The 20,998-nt window shown below is 43.0% G+C and overlaps 2 protein-coding genes across 7 annotated transcripts in view; both read right to left on the reverse strand.

Moving 5' to 3' along the window:
- The window catches only part of pawr (PRKC, apoptosis, WT1, regulator), an 82,744-nt gene extending 75,626 nt beyond the window's left edge, over positions 1 to 7,118 (reverse strand). The window contains exons 1-2 of the mRNA XM_080757937.1: positions 7,099 to 7,118; positions 5,864 to 6,783 (exon numbers count right to left, since the gene is read on the reverse strand). Of these exons, the coding sequence (XP_080614063.1) occupies positions 5,864 to 6,550 (687 nt within the window). The 5' untranslated portion in view covers positions 6,551 to 6,783; positions 7,099 to 7,118. The remainder of the gene's footprint in view (positions 1 to 5,863; positions 6,784 to 7,098) is intronic.
- Positions 7,119 to 13,906: 6,788 nt separating this feature from the next.
- Positions 13,907 to 20,998, reverse strand: part of ppp1r12a (protein phosphatase 1, regulatory subunit 12A) — an 84,119-nt gene continuing 77,027 nt past the window's right edge. For 5 of the 6 annotated variants that reach the window (XM_080757696.1, XM_080757698.1, XM_080757697.1 and 2 more), the window contains 2 exons: positions 19,724 to 20,034; positions 13,907 to 16,679 (listed from right to left, as the gene is read on the reverse strand). In XM_080757696.1, the coding sequence (XP_080613822.1) occupies positions 19,888 to 20,034 (147 nt within the window). In that variant the 3' untranslated portion in view covers positions 13,907 to 16,679; positions 19,724 to 19,887. The remainder of the gene's footprint in view (positions 16,680 to 19,723; positions 20,035 to 20,998) is intronic. The other variant, XM_080757695.1, reaches the window with a different exon arrangement.

The raw sequence follows: 20,998 nt of genomic DNA on the forward strand, positions 1-20,998 counted from the left end.
AAAATACATCATTTGGGGGGAAATCTTTCTTCCATTTCTTAGCACATTACAGATCAGACAAGAACCATGCACTGATATAGAAACATTTCAGAAAACTGTTTTAGAAGGCATTTGTAGAATCGTCGTCATGCCTAAATGGATTAATGGGGGGGTGGGGGGGGGGGATTCAGCTGATGCCCTCTTCGCCCTGCATTTGACTTGTTACCATCATCAGGCAGGACGTTTAGAGCAGGGCTTTCTCAACCTTTTTTTTGGCAACTGAATGGCTGAAAAATGGAAATTGAGCGTTTTCATAGTAGTACACATAGTACAAACCGTCCTTGATTATATCTGGTTTCAGTATTTATTCATGATGTATTTTCTCCATTATTAAGGTTATCGTAGCGGTCAATTTGTATTGACCGGGGGTCTCGACACATGGCCAAAGCATTTCCGGGGGTCCCCAGCCAAAAACGTTGAATAATAATAGCCCATGGAATGGTGAATGCACCCCCACCACTATTGTGTCAAGTGGGTCTAAGATGGACCCAGCCGCCCCAATAGTGGTTGTGGATGGTGGCTGGTAGTCCCTGGGTCAGAATCAGTTGAAAGCCCCCGTGCTAATGGGCAGAGCCTTGGCAGTGCAGCGCTGAACCTTCCAGTGAACCTTTCAGTGACACCGCTGATGAATGGCCAGAGTGTTCTGGAAGAGTCCAGTCCAGCAGCCGGAGTAGCCTTCATCAGGGAGATCCAGTCCTCAACATGAAACAACGTTCACGCTCTCCTCTGGCTCAGTGTCTGACCACCAGTGGTGGGGGAAAGTATGTTTTACTTACAGTAAGTATCAATATACTGCAATACAGAAATACTCTGTTGCAAGTTTAAAAGTCCGGAATTCAAAATGCACTTGATGTATGTAAATGTAGAGAAGTATTGGCATCAAAATGTACTAACTTGCACCATTTCAGGTTTGCAAATATTTTGAAAATAGCAGATCTACATGCTCACAATGTGTCGCATTGTGAGCATGCAGATCGGCTATTTTCAAATAGCCAAAATGTAATATACGGCTGAAGTGGTTACCGTATGTTTTGTAATAATAATCAAAGTCTACAAAGTAACTAGTAACTAAAGTGTTCAAATAAATGTAGTGAAAGTACAATATTTGTGGGGTTGAAGTAAAAGCACTAAAAGTCTCCTTTTATTCTTTGTTTGCTCTCTTTTGCACTCTTTAGCCTATCATTTTGCTATTGTTGCCGTTTGTTGTTATCTATGCTGCTGCATTGTCTGAATGGAAGCCAAACCAAAATAACGCTATTGTGCTGAATATAAGACGTTTTCGGCACAATACGGTAATTTGTACCTGTACACAAGATGTAACAATAAAGTACAACCTTGAACTGGAAATTTGAAATACTAACTCAAGTACAAAATACCTCAAAATTGTACTCAAGTTACTTCACACCAGCGGTCCTCAACAACATAAAACAAAGATCACGCTGCTCCTCTGGCCGAGTGTCAGACCACCACCTCATAACTCACGGAGAGCTGTCCCCGAACACAATGAGAAGCATAAATGAGGTCTGGACCTCATAACTCACAGAGGGCCGTCCCCCCAAAACACAATGAGAAGCATAAATGAGGTCTGGAACAGGACGTGTTCAATGGGGAAAACGTGGAACGGACACAACCACGCACGTCTTGGGTGGGGTGACATGCGGTCAAAGAGACCACAGACACACTGTGTGTCTGAGAAAAAACGGTTAACTGTTAAGTAAGTACCCAACAACTCAAAACCCATCCCTAAGTAATCACTGTGACAGGCTGGGACGTGTGGAGTGCTTGTTTTTTGGTTCACGTGACAACCTGTTCTGTCCACCAACAACTTGCCATAGTTGCAATCTTGGACATGCGTGACTCTTTAACGCGCGAGGCCATCGGCTTCTCACCACAGACAATCGGGGCACCTCGCAAACCCTCATGGCCTCGTTGCCAGTGCAACCATCCTCGTTTTCAACCAATTTGAATATTCATGTATATTGTAAAAATGATGCACATACTGTACATACGCAGGATGTTGAGTGGAACCAAAAATGAACGCTTCTCAAAACAACCGGTTGGAAATCACTTGGAATCAGTGGTTCCCAAGCTTTTCAACCCGTGACCCAAAACAGAAATTCAATATTCGCCAGGGACCCTCACCCAAACTATAGAGAAAACAGCAGATCTCCTTCGTTGTGAGCTTCTAGATCGGCTATTTTCACGACTTCTTATTCGTTCCAATTCATGGAATTTCTTTAAATGTTTAGCTTTTTTGGGGAATGTATTTATTTTAATGTTTTGAAATAATAATAATGAAAATCCAAATGTAGGAAACAAAAACTAAGGCGACCCACAAACGGGTCCCGACCCACTGTTTGGGAAACAGTCGTCTCTCGAGACAGACCGTTGACTCGCGTCAAATTCAAGGAAATGAGGGCGCCGTTTTTCCTTTATTCTTTTTGACGATGGGTTCCCAGATTGGGGAAACAGTGACTTAAGACTTAGACACATCCGAGGGAGTGAGAGGGGAGGAAGAAAAGGAAGAAAGGAGACACCTTCGTGGAATGTGGGAGGCGGCACTGATTGGACGCTACGCAGACCCGAGTGTTTGCTCCAGTTAAGTATGTATGAAGCTATTATCAGCCATTATTGCCCCAACAGTCAGAAAGAAGATTGGGTTCCCCCCTGTTTGCTCTGCAATGCCACTCAACTCAACAGCCATTGTGCTGTGCAGAGCACGCGGGAAGATAATCCCAGTGTACCCTATTCACATCTGTGAGGACTTTTCATTCGTATAATAATAGGGTAGGATACAGATATATACACAGTATGTGTGGAAAAATGGCAACTCTATAGGTTTACCGGTAATTGTGTACATTTCTCAGTGCGAAGATAATAGCTGGGGGGGACTGGACAGACACGCATTCATCTCCATATTTGGGCAAAATCTCCAAGATTTGGGAGGGACACATACATAAGTAGGGCGACTGTGGCTCAGGACATAGGGCCTCCTGTCTACATGTCGAGGTGTCCTTGGGGCAAGACACTGAACCCCAAATTGCTCCCGATGTGCTGGTTGGTACCTTGCATGGCATCCGCCGCAATCAGTGTATGAATGGGTGAATGTAATGCACAATCTATGTAAATCGCCTTGGATAAAGGCGCTATATAAATGCACCATTTACCATTTAAGTACAAACGGACATACACTCTTCGATAAAGCCCCAGCCTTCTCTGCCATCATGTTTAGAAAGCTTGAGCCCGTTGTAAAAAGCTAATAATCCTACAGACACAAAGTGACATCCACCAGAGAGTGGTCCGTCAGAATGCACTGAGGCGAGTAGTAGTGCTAGATTGGATTGGCTGGAGGGAGGGAGGGGAGCGCTCGTTTTGTTTCACGCTCAACTGAATAAAGAATCCTTTTTACGTGCATGATTTACGTTTTATGGCACCGGAAAACACGGCGGACTTCGACGAGACAAGTGCCGTCCAAGTCGGCAAGCCACGGTGCATATAGTTAGGTGACATCAACCGCTCTGAGATTGCACATACATACTGTACATACATGTATATCAATATAATATACATTAGATTAGAGATCCATTTACAGTAGAGAGACTTCCAGGGCATTGCAAATATATCTGGTTACATTATACTTCAAGTACTGTACAATACAATGTACGTAGGAGCGTCCTCTACTCGTGAATCGTGATGACATCACTGTGGAATTCTATTCTGCTACATGTAGGGGGGTCACCTTTTCAAAATGTCTCATTTAAACTAAAGGCATTTCTATAAAATAATTACATAATAGGCAACAAAGTCTTATGCACACCTGTATGCTCCGAGGCGGGTGCATAGGCAGGGCTCAATGTAATCAAAAGAATGCACATAAAGTGCACAAAGACCCGCACATCAAAGACTGAAAGACCGTGAGATGTCTTTGACCCAAACGTTGCCAATAAAGTTCATATTGCAGGTGCAGACGGTGTCTTTATGCACTTCATGTGCATTTTTCTATATAATTACATAAAAAAGAAACTAAAATTGTTTCACAAGACTTGGAAATTAATCAAAACATCCAATTTGTCAGATGTTGCACCTTGCCCTTGTCCCCTCAGCATTATACAGGGATTAATTACCAGAACCGTGTACAACCCATCTCTCCATCAGGCTCACAAAGGCACACCAAACTCTGAGAACATTAGCCTACATAACTATTTTAGATAGTAATAATCATTGCTATAGTGTTCAGTAACAGTCAAAGCTCTTAGGTCGGGGTAGCAATGTTATATGGGGTAACCCCTGTTACTGAATTAATTCCCAGTTTCGAACTATAACGTAGGCCTGTGATATCCGATGCTGAAACTGATAGGGCAGACTGGCAGTGTTGATGATTTTGAGGGGCCCCTCCTATATTCAGATTTTCGTCTTACACAAATATTAAATTCCCATTGACAATGAATTGAGAATTTACGTCATGTAGGACGAGCAAATCTGCTATTTCTGTCCTACACAATTCAATTCAATTCCCATCGACAATGAATGGAGTCTCAGCAGATAGACATGTTGCATCATGATGATGTACGATGATAAGAGCGCCCCTCACTTCACACGCGTGCGATTTCTTTTTAGTTTTTTTTATTGTTATGTAGGAAAAGGTCCTTATGCACACTTGTGCACTCGCTAAATTACAAAAAAAAACACTTTGGTACACTAAGGGCCTTAGTGTATCAAGCTGGGTGTATTGAAATTAAACATCACACTCGTGTGAAGTGAGGGGCGCCTGGTAAATGTTTGTTTAAAGTGCTTTCAACAAACATTAAAAGTCCATAGACTTAGATGCCACTCTGTGTTGGTTAAAAGTGCTCTAAACAAACATTTAAAGTACACAGACGTGGCTGCCATTATGACGCAATTCCGAAAGCCAGACGTTGGATGGGGATCAAAAAGCTGGAGAAATCACTGCCGTAGCATGACTGACGATCTTCACATGATTACAAATTAAGAAACTGAAATGTCTCTTTGTAGGTCAAAGATAGGAAAACTGCTTTGACGTCACCGCAGCGTTCCAAATCAACTCAATGTTTTAACACAATCAGCTCGTCTATGGGCACGATCAAACATATCTGGCAGTGCACAGACAGCACTAAACCCAAAGTGCTGAAACCTAGCATTACTAGTCTGGCTTGTGCCAAGTTCTAAAGCTCTGCCTCTGGCATGACCACGAGCTAATAGCAGGATGCAGAGTGCCAAACTGAGACCGCTGTAGTGTCCTACGGTCCTAATGGGAACACGACAGTAATGTAATGTTGCTCCGGGTGGGTTAGCAGCTATAATCAAAGGGAATTGGTGAGTGCATATACTGAGTCTTTGAAGCCGAACACCATTTTCATGCCAAGTTGCCAACATGTATCGTTTCTCAAAACGCACGCAAGCAAAGGTGTGTGCTATAGCAGCACATAGATGTCGTCCAACCCACGTTGGTTGGTAATACTGTGTCTCTAATGGTGATAAAATAAATAAACAAACAGCCACCACATGATCTCATGTGGCAATGGCAGCATTCGTGCATTGATCAAAAGTAAAATACTGGATTTGATAGTGCTCGTAGGACATTAAATAATTCAGTAATGACAGCCCTCAGCCCCCAGTTTCCTTCCCTCTCTCGACTCACACCACAAGTTTTCATTTGTAAAAGCACACTTCCTGAAGACAAACTGCTGCAGACAGTTTTATGATTTCTGACATATTATATTGATCACTGTGGTCTTCAGTGTGTGTGCGTGTGTGTTCCGTTCATCAGTAAAAATGAACAGGTCTTGGGTGGATGGTGACTCACCTCATTGGATGGCAAGCTGACAACACCTGTTGATCGGCGCTTCTCCCTCAGCTTTCTCTTCTCGATCTGGCCCTTGCCCTTCCTGGCGCTGGGACCACCAGTGTTCTTCTTCTCCTTGCCTTTGCCGGGCGATGGGCTCTCCTTGTCGCTGTCATTCGTGCAGACAGGAGGAGCAGGAGTGCTACTGCAGGCGTCCTGGGAAGCATCAGGAGCCACTTTGTCCACCTGTTGTTGTTGTTGCTGCTGTGGTGGTGTTTTCTTCAGGTTAGCTCCAGCACCCACAGCCTCCTGTTGGTCCCTCAGCCCGGCCCTGACTGCAGGGACAGGGTGGTGGGCCTCTTCCTCGGGTCTCTTCAGGGCCGAGGAGGAGGCTGAGCGGGTTATGGGGGGCAAGGAGGAGGAGGAGGACGACATGCAGTTAACCGCGGGAGGACCACCGGGAGGACCCCCGTTGTTGTTGTTATTGTTGCTGAGCTCCGCGCTGCTGCGTGCTGGTGCTGCTTCAATGGTTTTGTTGGCGTTGTTCGTCCCCCCGTGGGACACTCCTCCACCACCGGCGACGTTACCTGTGCACGCGCCGGTGGCCGCGGCTATGTCCCCGAGCATTTTGGCCCTCATTTTCTCCCGTTTAGCCTTCCACTCCTCCAAAAAGTCCGTCGTTGCGTTCGACTTAAATCCAGTTGCCATGATATTCCCCCCCGTCCTGTCCTGTCCGTCAGCGAGTCCCTCTGTCTCTCTGCTACTATGCAACAGGCACGCACAAGTTTGTTAGGAGGGGGAAAAAAGAAAGGGAAAAAAAGTGGGGGACGCGCTTCTGTTCTTGATGGCGATGTTGAACTTTATCCACTGACAACGTGTTGTCTTGTCGACCAAATAATGAGCCCACATCACATTCCTTAAAGTGGTTAATCCTTCCGAAGCTACGGACACAGGTAGAAAGAAAGTCAGACAATCCCTTAAAAACGTAAACTTTATCAAGACACTTTCAAACTGCGCATTTGAGTTACTTTAGCGCTTTGACAGTATATCACGATATTTAGGTTTTGTTGTCGTTTAGCAAGGTTTTTTTGCAAACGTTATTCAATAGACTTTGTCCTGGCTTCTTTGCAATTGAATTTGTTGTTTATTGTTGTAATTTGTTTAACTTTCAAAGTATGCAGGACTCATCTCTCTCTCTCTCTCTCGCTCTCTCTGTGTGTGTGTGTGTGTGTGTGTGTGTGTGTGTCTCGACTCACCAATAGTTGTGTCAGTGTCTCAGGTGTGTGCGTGTGTGTGACCACAGACAGACAGTCCACTGTGACCGAGTCGTGCTGCTCTGACTGACACACACACACACTTCAACTTACTGGGAAGTGGAAGTGCACTCTGTCTCTGTCCCTCGGCACGCGGGCTCCCTCCTCCGAGCATGTACGAGTAGGCTACTTCCGAATTAAACCGAGATTTCGATTGATTGATTGAAATATTTATTAACAGTTTGCAGAATTACAGTACATTTCAAGCACAAACTCAATACAAAGACTGTTAACTGTGAGTGGACGACCCAATTAAGCATTACACTTGTTTACAACAGGGTCCACATTGTTCAATTCATCAAATTCATCAATTCATCAAAAGATTAGAAAGCAGGCAAGGTGGAAAAAGTAATAAAGTACATTTACTTAAGTTAAGTAGGCCTACTGTACTTGTAACTTAAGTACAATTTTGAGGCATTTGTAGGCCCACTTTACTGGAGCATTTCATTTCCAATTTCCAATGCTTTTCTACTCCACCGACTGCACTGAATACAAGCGTCCGAAATTAGTTTTCTTCGACATGGCTGATTGGCTGGCATATTCCTCAGCCTATAGGAAAGTCTGTGAAAGATTTCACGTAAATTGCACGCTGCGTTCATGATTTGAGGCTTTTTGTTCAAAGCGGGCCAATCCTGCAAATTTTGAAAGCCAATCAGGATGGAATATGAAATATCGGACAGTTCTGTCTTGAGCACATGACTATAGAGATACTGTGTAACGATTTGCGGGATTTTTGCGGGACTAAATATGGAGGAGTAATATAAAAATCACACCCATGTGAACTGAGTGGTGCAACTCCCCCCCCCCCTACCCCTCTCTCTCTCTCTCTCTCTCTCTCTCTCTCTCTCATTAGCAGGCAACAGTGCAGCACTATCCCTCTCTCCGTTTCTGGCACAACAGCGCCCCTACTGGTACTCATAGTCATATACTGGTGCTCATTAACCAACACAGACACACATAGGTGAACACAGGCATAGGTGAACACGGACATTGCTGTTCGGCCTGTTGGAGACAATTATGTGAAGGTTGAAAAGTGGTGAAGCGGTCCTTTAAGTAGGCTAAATAAGTTAAGAACGTGAGTTCTTTTTCCACCACTGGACTCGTCTGGTATTTGTAGGAAACCGTAGAATAGGTGAGCTTCTTTGCATACTGTACAGTTATTTAATTGTGCCAATGTGCCATCGTCATCCACTTTTATTCTACAGTGTCTTATGGCAACATTGGTTGGGTTTCTCTCAGCATTCCCTATTTCCCTTCATGATTGGTTGTTGATTGAGCTAGCTGGTCTCCCACGCATATCCCACAGACTGTCATGACTCCCCCCAGAGACTCCAATCATATACCACTGTTTTCGGCGAGACTGACATATTTGTTATTTCATTTTAAATAGATACTGACTGTACGTATTAACTGAAAGTCTCTGGCAGTCTTGTCCATGGCCACTACATCACACTGTGTAGTGTAGTAACTCTTATCTATTATCATACAGATTAGCCAGGGATCCAGGAGGGTATTCGTGGTGTGGTGTGGGCTGGTAGGCTGCTCTGCAATTATTGTGTAAAGTATTTGGAAAATAAGTAGTCCTACATAGAGTAGAGGAGTAGAAGTAAAAAGGGGGGTTTATGTTGAACTGATAACAGGAGTCAAATTGCAGTGCCAGAGGTCACTCTTTAGTCTTTAGTGTGTGTGTGTGTGTGTGTGTGTGTGTGTGTGTGTGTGTGTGTGTGTGTGTGTGTGTGTGTGTGTGTGTGTGTGTGTGTGTGTGTGTGTGTGTGTGTGTGTTTTTTTGGGGGGGGGGGCAGGTGTTCACTCCCAGGCATTGGGCTATTATCTCAGCATGTACCATCCCTGCCCAAGATAATGAGAAAACGTAGGGTAGAGACAGGGAGTGAGGCGCCTTTCCTAAAAATAACTCCTGATCTATGGACTGAGGTCACACTGCTACATATTTAGCATATTTCAGTCTGCCTCTGGAAATAAAGAAGAAGGAAAAAAAATACAAGGGGGCACAAAGGTTGTCGCTGAGTTTTTCCCTCCATGACGACAAACTCTGTATACTTCTTTTGCATGCGCAGTGTTGATTTTGGCAGCAAAATTTGGATTTTTGTTTTAGTCATATAGTCTTTGGAATAAAACTTGATTTAGTTTTAGTCACATTTTAGTCACCGGGAATGTTTTAGTGTTAGTCTAGTAGTTTTAGTTTAGTTGACTTGATGCAGTCGTAATGACTTGCTGAAAATTCAAATTCCAGCATGCAACCAAGTGTAATATGCTCGTCTTTTACTTATAGGCCTATACTGGATGTCTTGTCCACTAGTCCCCGCCCTAACATTTTAGTTTAGTTATAAATAATGTGTTGACGAAATTGTCAATACTGTATATAGTCTTAGTTTTAGTTGTCATATAGCTTAGTTTCCAATTCGTTTTCCTCTGTGAGAAAAGGTAGTCGACGAGTAGGCTATTAGTCGATGAAATCAACACTGAACTAAAGTTCAAGTTGGCTTTCCCATAACACAATTCATGAATTCAACAGGGAGGTGTAATTGTCCTCACTGGCCTTTTTGAGTGTTCTACAGGCTTATGTCAGATAATGTAGACCCCCCCCCCCCCCCCCCTCTCTGGAAGCTTTATTGTATTTCCTAATAATAATAATTTGTGACACAGAACACTTGTGGTTAAGAAACAACACATAATAGCCTTGAATCTTGGTGTACTGTAAACAGACCTCCATCCTGCATGGCAGGACGGAAGTCAAAAAGCTGAACAACAGAGCTCAGTGTGACACACTTCCTACTCCAAAGAGTGAGAGCAAAAGAAAACAAGAGTATAGATTGAGGTCTTCAGAGGGATAGGAAATAACTTAAGAGTTTCAAGGACTATACCGGTAGTCTAATTTATATCTGCACCATCGTGTAGAGTAGATGAAGTGCAAATTAACCTCTTGGGCACTGGGCAGGGATGTTATTCCAAAACCACTCAGAAGACACAGTACATATGCCGTATAGGGCATAGCAGTGGGCGTGGTCTGTCTTCTACAAAAATATCAATTATTCTAAGCCTAGAATACAGCCATCCAGGATCTTTTAAATAACCGCTCAACGGTTATTTAAAAGGGTATGTATTATGTAGTATGTCATATAATTAAATATTCTGAATTTTATGGTCATGACTCACCAGAATCCTGGAGGGATGGATTCTATAGGTTTAAAATAATTAATATAAATATCTTTGTAAATCTCTATGGGGGAAATGAATGGCTTGAACGGATTGAACAGAAGTTCAAGCTAACCACATCCACTGCTATGCCCTATATTATAGGGCCTATAATATAGGGCATAGCAGTGGGTGTGGTTAGCTTGAATCCTGGCTGATCAGGTATCGATCTGGACTTCATTGTGGAGAGAAAGAAGAGCCTTTGCTCTGTGCGTCCGTCACTCTACCAGTGGTTGTCTAGGATCCCGTGCCAGGGACCCCACACACGATTTGTGTTCTTAAAATGTTTAAGAAATATTCAATATTTTTTCACATTTCCTTAAGCAAAATAGCAGACCTACAAGCTCCCCCCCAACCACCCTGCCGCCCCCTCTGTTGCTCTACCCAACCGAGCCTGTAGATCTGCTGTTTTCACTAGATTGGGTCCCAGCCAGGGAGACATCACATTTGTCTCTCTTGGATCACAGGGCTAAAAAGTTTGGGAACCACTGCTCTGCCCAACTAATTTGTTTTTTTCCCTTTATTCTTCCTATGCCCTCCAACGACTAGTGCCCATGCCATCTGCAGGGTGCCATCTGGTGACGATGGCGTGATGGTGGGTGATCGAGTGGGTGGGCTCGCCTGCCTGCTGCGGTCCGCACTGTTGTCGAGTCAGCTGCACTGCTATTGTTTGGATTTCCTGTGTTGTCTCCATGTCAGCATGCATACAAGCAAGGTTTCAGCATACGTTGCTTGTACAGGAGGTATTGGAGGAGCAATGTTCAAACTTGTTTTTATAGCAAGATGGCTGTATTTAAGTGTCTGAAGGTTGTATCAAACTCCATCAGGGAACAAAAGTGAGAGTGCAGTACTGGAGTGGCAACACTCCTACCGTTCTCTTAGCAACAGTGTGTGTGTGTGTGTGTGTGTGTGTGTGTGTGTGTGTGTGTGTGTGTGTGTGTGTGTGTGTGTGCACCAAAATACCATTCACCTATCTTAAGCACCCAGTGCTTTGATCACAGATGTCTAATGTCTTCTGCCTTCCTCTCTATAGTTCCAACAGAATGCCTCGATTGGAAAATATATTGTGTGGCACGTTTTCACTGAAAAACTAAGTACTGCCGTTTGTTGTTTGGAGCAGAGGGGTTTTGCTCAGACAGCGTGTCTAATTCTCGTGTGTGTGTGTGTGGGTATGTGTTCGGGTGTCTGTAATTGGGGATTTGGTTAGGGGCGGAAAGTATCTGTATTCACCCCCTCAAAAACACACTTTGCAACTGCTGCAGAATAGATGCCTGGTGTGTGCATGACATCATCATCATCATACGAAGTTATGGGGGAACGCCTACTGAGTGGCAAAAAACTACTTTTTGGCCTTGACAGCCCATAGCATAGCCTACATCCAAACAGAAAATATGATTGCATTAAACGACATTAAACGACGTTAAACTCACTTTGCCACTTAATTGGCCACTTTAGCTCTATATGGTTCAATGGATCATATTCGGCGGAAAAAGTGGGAAGAGAAGTGGGGTGCGTGCGTGTGTGCATGCATGCCTGTGTGCGTGCGTGCATGCATGTGTTTACAAAGGGCTGTACATAGCCAGGCATGGCAGAATTGTTGACATTACCAAAGATGTGTCCTCCTCTGTTTTACAAAAATAATCCTGTGTGAAACCGGAAATGTTTAAATGCAATGACCCACATGTATTTTCAAACACAGCAATTATACCAGATGTCATTGTGATTGATCATTGAGGAGAACAGCAGAGAGGTTTTCCTAATGGACGTTGGCTGTGCTTTTGATTCAGGTTTGGAGGGAGCTTTCCTTACTAAACAAGTAAAATACCAACCAGTCCATTAGTACAAGCCATTATACATCCACATCCACAGGCTGCCCTGGTCAGAGGCATTGGCATAATGGAACATCAAGATGGACTTGAGAGTGCATCATTTTCCACGAACATCAGATCAAATAAATGTAACCTTTGGTGAAATCTCTCAAATCTTGGTTATTTTCTGAACAAGTTATCTCAATAATCAGTCATACATAGCCTACGGGCTGTATGCCAAGTCACGTACACATTGTGTGCACATCACATAGGAAATGCAAAACCACAAAAGGCCTCAAGTGCGCACACACAACAGTAATTTCAACCACTCATGTTCCTTCTGATGAAACCAGATGGATAGATTAAGTTTACATGGTAGAATCTGTAATATCTCTCACAATCTCCCTCTCTCTCGCTCGCTCGCACGCACGCACGCACGCACGCACGCACGCACTCTTGATGTTGTACACTCATACCTGACGAAGACCCACAGAGGTCGAAACGTTGTACCTAATAAAGAATTTTCCTGGGAGTTACAATTCAGTGTGCGGACATCCCTTCCTTTTTCATTGTTTTTAGTATGAGACAGTATCTTTTGGTGGTTCTTTGACATCATTTGGCATCATTAATGTTTGAGGTTTTATTTTAAAAATTATGTTTCACCAACTTCTTTACATATATTAAAGAGTGAATGGAGCTCTAGAACGCCTCATTAGAGCGTGCCATGTGGTAAGAGCTATTATATACAAAAGTAAATAACGGTCCTGTGACACATAAATTAAAATCACAGAGAGATTGTACAGTAGGATAATGAGTTCGTACTGAACTGAAAAAGTACCCATCACCATCTCACATTCTGTAGCATTATCCAAATACACTACTGTATTCAAATTGGGAGCATGCTTTTCAACCGCAAGTATGGAAAGTCGAGCTCCACCTAGTGGTATGATGCAGAATAGCGTAGGCTACAGTACATTATATAACTACTTGATAAAGCACACAATCAAAGAATACAACACTTCTCAACTTAAAGCAAAATGTGATTATTTGGATACTAGGGCCCATCTACTTAAGTACATCTACTTAAGTACTGTATACATTTGAGGTATTTTTTACATTACTGGAGTATTTCAAATGTTCTGTACTTTTAATCTCACCCTTACTGGTTTAAAGTTTCAGTTTATCTCAATGCAGGTCCAGACATGTGATTTGTGAATTAATTAAATGTCTAGCCTATGATGATTCTTCAAATCACACAACATAAGACCGTGTTAGTGAAAAAACACATTGTTTCACTGAAGTAAAAGTATCATACTGCAATGTAGAACTAGTGCGTTATAAGTAAAAGTCTGGAATTCAAAATGTACTTGCGTAAAAGTACAAAAGTATTAGCATCAAAATGGACTTAAAGGGATTGTGACAAAAAAAAATGTAATAGGTTTTCTGACCTCAATCCAAGTGCAATTGTATATAGGGTCGAAATGTTTATGTAAGTTTTGTAATAATAATCAAAAATAACTAGTAAATTAAGTTTTCAAATATATGTAGTGAAGTAAAAGTGCAATATTTGCCTCTGAAATATAGTAGAGTAGAAGTAAACGTATTGGAAATACTCACGTAAAGTAGAAATACCTCAAAATTGTACTAGAGTGCACTCAGTGCAGTACATTCCACGTGCTATAGGCTTTTCTGTCATGAATGAAAAAAGGGAAAGAACACTCAAACGTGGGAACTTTTACAATGTACAAGTTTATTTTTAATGAACTCTTCAGTGGTTTGTAGTCACAGCACAGCTTGCATGTATGAAGCCACACATCTATTTTACAAGATGGGAAATTTTAAAAAGGAAAAATTAACAAAAAAAAAAAAAAAGAAAAAAGAAAATAAATCTAAACCAAAGAATAGAAGGTCAGCAGCTCATCTGCAGCGACATTTTTTTTCTTTACTCTTTTACTAAAATATTCTTCAAAAGGCCACTGAAATGCATAAAATGTGTGTTTTTCGGGATGCATGGACTATATGAGGGTGGCAAGTCGTTTTTTAACCTGACATCAAAGACTCCTCACATGGCGTTGACAGTGCATGTAGACGTGGTAAAAATGGACTGGGTTAGCGATAACCTAAGATTTATTTTAGTGACAACACCTTGGCTATAATACTACAGCTTTAAAAAAAGAAAAAGAAAAAAGAACATAAAAGAAAAAGGAAATGAACAGCACTCTTCCAAAGATACAATGTGTGAAATGTAGTGAAGCAATTATATTATTTTATCTCACAATTACGTGAACACTTTATTTTTAAAAACTGGAAAAAAAAGAAAAAGGAAAAAAAAAAAAGCACTGAACACCGCCAGCCATTCACTCTAAGAGAGGCTCTAATGTATACCAATGTCTTTAGACTATTAAAAAAAAAGTGTTTTTTTTGTTTGTTTTTGAAATTATAATAACACACCTTTTTGTCCTCTGGAATTTGTATACTTTTTAATAGTAACAGACGGGAACCATAAACGCATGCCATGTGCTGGTCTCAAACAATACATACAGGTATATATACAGCATCACTCAGTACCTGCTAAAAACAAAGTGAGGAATACAGAATATAAACCGACTACACTACAAAACAGAACCACTTAAACCCCACACTTTAGTTGACTGGATTGCTTCCTCAGGGCTCTATACTAGGCCCCGCTCCTGTTTCTTGCCTCTATGCTAAATGTTCGTTTAGCACCCAGAATGGAATTCTGGGATGTTAGGGTTCAAGTGGTTAAAAAAAAAAAGAGGCTGTAGTTTGGGGGGGGGGGGGGGGGGGTGATGGAAGAGTGGAGACCTCTACTGCTGATGGACTCATCATTAAAGCATTTGTTTTTTAAAGAAATAAATGCATATTGCACATACAGTGAAAGCTTAAATTCCACCAGGTCCACCTCGTTCTGTAAAAAGCGAGAATTAATGTTCCCTCTTGGAGGAAGACACACAGAAGCACAGAAATGGAGAGGGCGGGTGTTTAGATATAGATAGAAAGAGTGAGAGAGAGTGAGAGAGAGTGAGAGAGAGAGAGAGAGAGAGAGAGAGCAAGGGAGAGGCCTGTGTTTGTGCATGGGTGCGTGTGTGCCCTGCTGGCGATGTTTAATGGAGGGCAGGAAACAGGGGGAGGAGTGACCGATCGCTCTGCACAAAGATAGGGCAGCCAGGACACAAACCTTAACACACACACACACACACACACGAACACACACACAGGGCACAAACTGGCACTTTTTTTAAGGGGGGGGGGGGAACAAACGGGATTGAACAGGGAACCCCCGCACAGCACTGGATAAGGAAGGAGCAAAAAAATAAATCTTAATTAAATTAAATTAAAAAATAAAGGAAACAAATAACAATGGACATCGATTAAGAGATCGTGGCACAAATAAAATCAGTTGTTTGGATGGTAAACCATGACAGCCGATTGATGCGTGTTTCTCCTTTTTTAATGTACACAACTAAAGCCCAATGTGTACTTTTGTCACATGGCCGTGGTGCTCGCCCCATATCTGCTATATTTGGTGAGCGACACACGGCCACGCGACAAATGATAAACTCTGCTCAAAGGCGTATTGGTTAAATAGTTATATATATATTCAGGTGACTGCGCCCACATCATGCTTTTTTCACTACCCTTTTCCTCTCGCCGTGTAAACTCAGTGGTTCCGTCTGGACCGCAGTCACAGAATCAAAGTGGATTAACCCCATTTCGGGGCGGGGAACAACCTTTTTGGTGTTTTAAGCATTTTGTTATGCTTTATAGCTACTGAAAAATAGCAGATCCACAAGCTCATAGCGCGCCACCGAGTGGCGCGCTATGAACTTGTATGTCTGCTATTTCTTTTGAAAAAAATCGTGAAAGTGTGCCTTAAATCTTTTGAGCACAACTGATACAGAAACATAAGGACATTTTTGTTTAAATCTCGACGTCAGGCCTAAGTGGATTAAAATCTATCAGGCGGCAGAGGCATGGCTGGACACGCGTTTTGAACGAACCCAACGAATGAAGGAAGGAGAGTAGGATGCTGCAGTGGAAGAATGTAGGGAGCAAACACAGCCAATACCTGACCTATACTTAATTGCGTGCCCGCATCGCACATCAAAGCGGATCTACAAGCTCACAACTATGTGCCATCATGGCAACGTTGTGTAAATCAGCCGGTTTCCAGTGCACGACACGCACAAGCAACTACAGTCAAGTGAAAACTCAGGCGTCAACAGTTGGTAGAGGGAGTGGGGGGGCAGGGGGGGGCGAAAATAAACGGAGTCTCGTCTCTGATGTCTGTTGCAATTAATAACTAAATGTGCAATTCCATTAGTCACTGTCATGAGGAAGTGGGGGTGCAGAGGACATGGGGGGGGGGGGGGGGTAGGCGGTGGGGGTCTTGTTCTACTTGGAAAGCTTGCTAATGACTCGAATGAGGGCTCCGTTCTCATCTTTTAGTCTCTGGTTGTCTGCTTTCAAGTCTGGTAGCGTCTGAAAGAGAAAACAAAAACAAAAGGGGTGGGGGGGGGGGGAGGAAATGGCTTTAGATGGGGTCTCGAGTACAGATGCCAAAGGTAAATCCAGTTTATTTTTTTTACAAAACGTGTTAATTGCAATTTTGCAGCATGTGTCAGCAATCTCAGACCAGTCACACAGCCGTCTACAACCATTGCAACCTTTTTTCTTTTTTTTTTTACGATTAATTAGCCCTTCGCCAAGTCCCTCCCCAACCCGTCCTTTACCAATATTGACGTTCGCAACGGTTACTAAGAGAGGATTTATGGCACGCTTTCCTTCTCACCCATTGCGATGCATGTAAAATGACGGCATTTCGCCATATAAATAATCGATCATTTCAGTAGTAAGAGCATCAAAAGGTCTTCTGAATCTAGTCAACCAGGCCTGCAGTAGGAGTATGCACTGGACAAATGTGCATGACATTATTTCAATAAATAGAAACACGAGGAAATGTTAAGAGGGAGAAACTATCCAACTCAATCAACTTAAGCCCGTCCGACAGGAGTTTTCATGCAATGCACATGACTATGGTGATTAGTATTACGACTCACCCATCCAGGTGACAACTCCTCTCTTAGTAACCGTTGCTAACGTGCCTATTGGACAAGGATGGGTTGGGGAGGGACTTAGCGAAGGGCTAATTGCATTCTTGTTTCCAAAAAAAAAAATGAAATCGGGAGAGAGAAAAGAAGCGGACACACCAACAAGGCCTACAGAGCCATGCAGGACCGGAATGGCTACTCACTGGCAGCCACAAAAACAAATCAAATCAAAAAACACTGCCAGGTCAGCCTCACTCCAACTCCTTTGATCCGCACAAAGTAGGCCAATAGTAGGCCATCTCGCAGTATCCACCACGTAGATACTGGCAGTACCTGGGCTTGGCTGATGATGCAGGCAATTGCAAAGGAATCCGTTTTTTTTTGTGCGTTGAACTTCAAAAAGCATAATGGGTGGACATCTACGCTCGTTTTTTTTAAATTATTTTTTAGATGCCTGTAACGGGCTCTATGCACACACGCCATTTTGGAAAGAACTTCCTTACTGCCGATACTAATTAAGGTTCCGTTCCATTCTGTTCAAACAGAGCAAGTGGGTCTCAAAGTGTCCTTGAGTGTGTTCCAAATGGCCTTGTACGGGTGTGTAACTCTGAGAGTGTACAAAATCTGCACACTTTCAGAGTTATGGGCCGGGTCCTTGAAATTACAAAAGTTTGAGAACTAATGCACAGTGCACACATAATGGAACAGAGCCTTAACCCATTCTGACCTGAGATCAGATTCATACGAGGTTTCCACTGGACACACACACTGGTCTGATGAACCCATTCTGACCTGAGATCAGATTCTAAAAATGTCAGTCGCTCTTCGATTTTTCAAAAATAGCAGACCTACAAGCTCGTATCGCGCCACTCGGTGGCGCGATATGAGCTTGTAGATCTGCTATTTTTCAATAGGTAAAGCATAACATGATGCTAACACCAAAATGGGTGCCCGGTCAGAATGGGTTAATTAGTATCATCGGTAACACCTCTGTGTGAATAGAGCCCAATGTGTCGGGTCACAGTACTCATAAAAGGTTTGAGAACTGCCTGCTTGATCACTCACAGCATGAAACTTTTACAATCTGAACTGCTGTATCAGTCCAGAAGACCACGTTGAATTAGTCCACAAAAGCATACCGGCGATAAACATTTAAATCACTCATATCAGTGGTATATTGTTCATTTTACCATACAATTCAAAGCGGTTATTGCACTGTGAAGCATAAATTGCTAATAAAGTACTAATAATGCAATTTAAATTTAGGTGCCCTATTGGCCGTCAAACACTATAGAGGGTTTCACAAAACGGTCTTAAAAACTGGGCCAAAATGTATATAAAAATAAATAAAATAAAACACTTCATGCAAATAAGCCAGAACAAGCCAAGAGCCAGAGGCATCAAGACTAGGACCTGTATGACAAGGGACACTTTCCTTTACAGTACTTAGAAAAATGTGTTTGAACTTCATGCAATGGACCCGTTTCACAGACTAAAAACTAATGCTTGGAATGGATTCAGAATCATGAAAAGAACCCCATAGTTTGACACGTCTCATGCTCCTTAAAGCATAATGAAATTTATAATTCTTTGCCTTTTATAGATTGTTAATGGTGGTGGCCATATGGATTTGGCCGCTGTGGCTCGGGCGCCCTAGCTAAATCATTAGCGCATGCCCTGGGCTACTACGTCTGTGCTAAATTTAGGCTTTTAGACGAATTAGCGCAAAATATCCCTATGCTCCTTCACCAAGAGGCCTTCCAGAAGCAAACTATATTGTATATTATCCTATTGACCTGTACCTGTGTTTCATTCTTACTGCTGTTGATGCTATATGACACATGAATTTCCCTCCAGGGACCAATACATTAATTATCAATTGGTATGATTAGTGCTTGTTAACTGGTACACCAAAATCAAACGTACCCACCAGATGTTTCACAATGCTCTAGTCTACATTCACCATTTTATCAGACTAGACTTTCTGTTTTCTATTTTTAAAGATTAGAGGTTTATTTTCAATTTCGCTAGATGTTTAATTAGCTAGACCCGAGTTTACAAAGTTATGACACGTCTGTGAAAAGGCTCCATTTACTGCAATGCTGTGTAATTGAAAACATAACCAACCATTGTGTGTGTAAATAAAATGCATATACCGTAACCAGTCAAATTGGGTACGAGTAAAATACCTGCAAGTCTATGCTGATAACTCACCTGGCATGACCCCCTACGTAACTGTATACACAATATTTAACACCATTACCTATGGTAGCATTTCTGTGTATGCCGTAAAACTTTGGAAATGAGTACTGTATAATAAGGAGAGTGCCCTGTCAGCAAACACCAAAAAAAACCACCCTCCCCAATCTGAAAACCAGGAGGTCTGGGGAGGCAGGGCAAGGGGGGCGAGGGGGGTGCCAGTTAAGAAGGGAGGAGAATCAAAATCACGGTGGTTTTGGGCGGCTGGACACCTGCCTGTCTATGGATGCGGGGCGGTGCAGAAATGGAGCATGAGAGAAGGGGTAAGGTTGGTGGGGGGAGAGACGTGAGGAGGAGGAGGAGGAGAAGAAGAAGGAGGTGTAGGAGGAAGAGGAGGTGGTAGAGGCTGACGGACGGACGGACGGAGCGGGGCGTGGCTTTTAGAGGTCGACGGAGGGCAGGTGGTGGCTGCAGGCTACGGGCTGCTGGGAGAGCTTAGCCACCACGCGGGCCAGGGCCCGGTTCTCGGCCTGCAGCCTCTCTTTAACCTGCCGCAGGGTCTGAACCTGCTTTACCTGGGGGAGGTTCTGCAGGAAAAAAAACAACAAAGAAAGGAAGGAAGGGAAAAAACACCACACACACACAACAACGTGAGGAGGAGGAGGAAGAAGAAGAATGGGGTGTGGAAGGAGAGAGAGAAAAAGAAAATGGAGGAGGAAAATAAGTAGTAAGGGGTGAATGTTATGAGCGTTTGCGGGAAAAGAAACGGAAAAACGATTCGGGGAGACAGACGGAGGAGGGGAGAGGGACGGTTAGAGATAGCACAATATAAAATGAATAGGGAAGGAAAGAGAGAGGAGGAGGAGGGGAAACAGAAAAGAAAGATTGTTAGAATAATGGGGAGAGAGATTGGAAGACTGAAGGAGTGATAAGAGCCCTTTGGGCTAGCGGAGGTGAATAGAAAAGGGTGAGCGATAAGATCAGAGGAGCTGCTGCCCACGACCTAACAATGAACGCACTGTACTACATTATCCTACGGCTGGGAAGGACACGACCTACAAATGAACGCACTGTACTACGTTACCTACGGCTGGGAAGGAAACGACCTAGAAATGGACGTATACTGTACTACGTAATCCCACTGCTGGGAAGGACACGACCTAACAATGAACGCACTGAACTACATTATCCTACGGCTGGGAAGGACACAACCTAGAAATGGAATGTACTGTACTACGTCACCTACGGCTGGGAAAGACACAACCTAGAAATGGGACGTACTGTACTACGTAATCCCACTGCTGGGAAGGACACAACCTAGAAATGAATGTACTGCACTACGTTATTATCCCACTGCTGGGAAGGACACCACACGGTGTGACCATTCAACAGCTTCCCCCACCCGTTTACCGGAAAAAGAACATTCAAGTGGACGTCTCTTTAAAAACGGCTTAAAGATTAAGCTGGTAGCACAGATTATAATGGGTGATCTGATCTGAATTCCCTCTTTTTGTTTTTTTTACTGGCCCGAGCAGCATTCCCCTGTCGCTA

This window comes from Protomyctophum bolini, assembly GCF_963924005.1.
Source record: "Protomyctophum bolini genome assembly, chromosome: 23".
NCBI classification, from domain to species: domain Eukaryota; kingdom Metazoa; phylum Chordata; class Actinopteri; order Myctophiformes; family Myctophidae; genus Protomyctophum; species Protomyctophum bolini.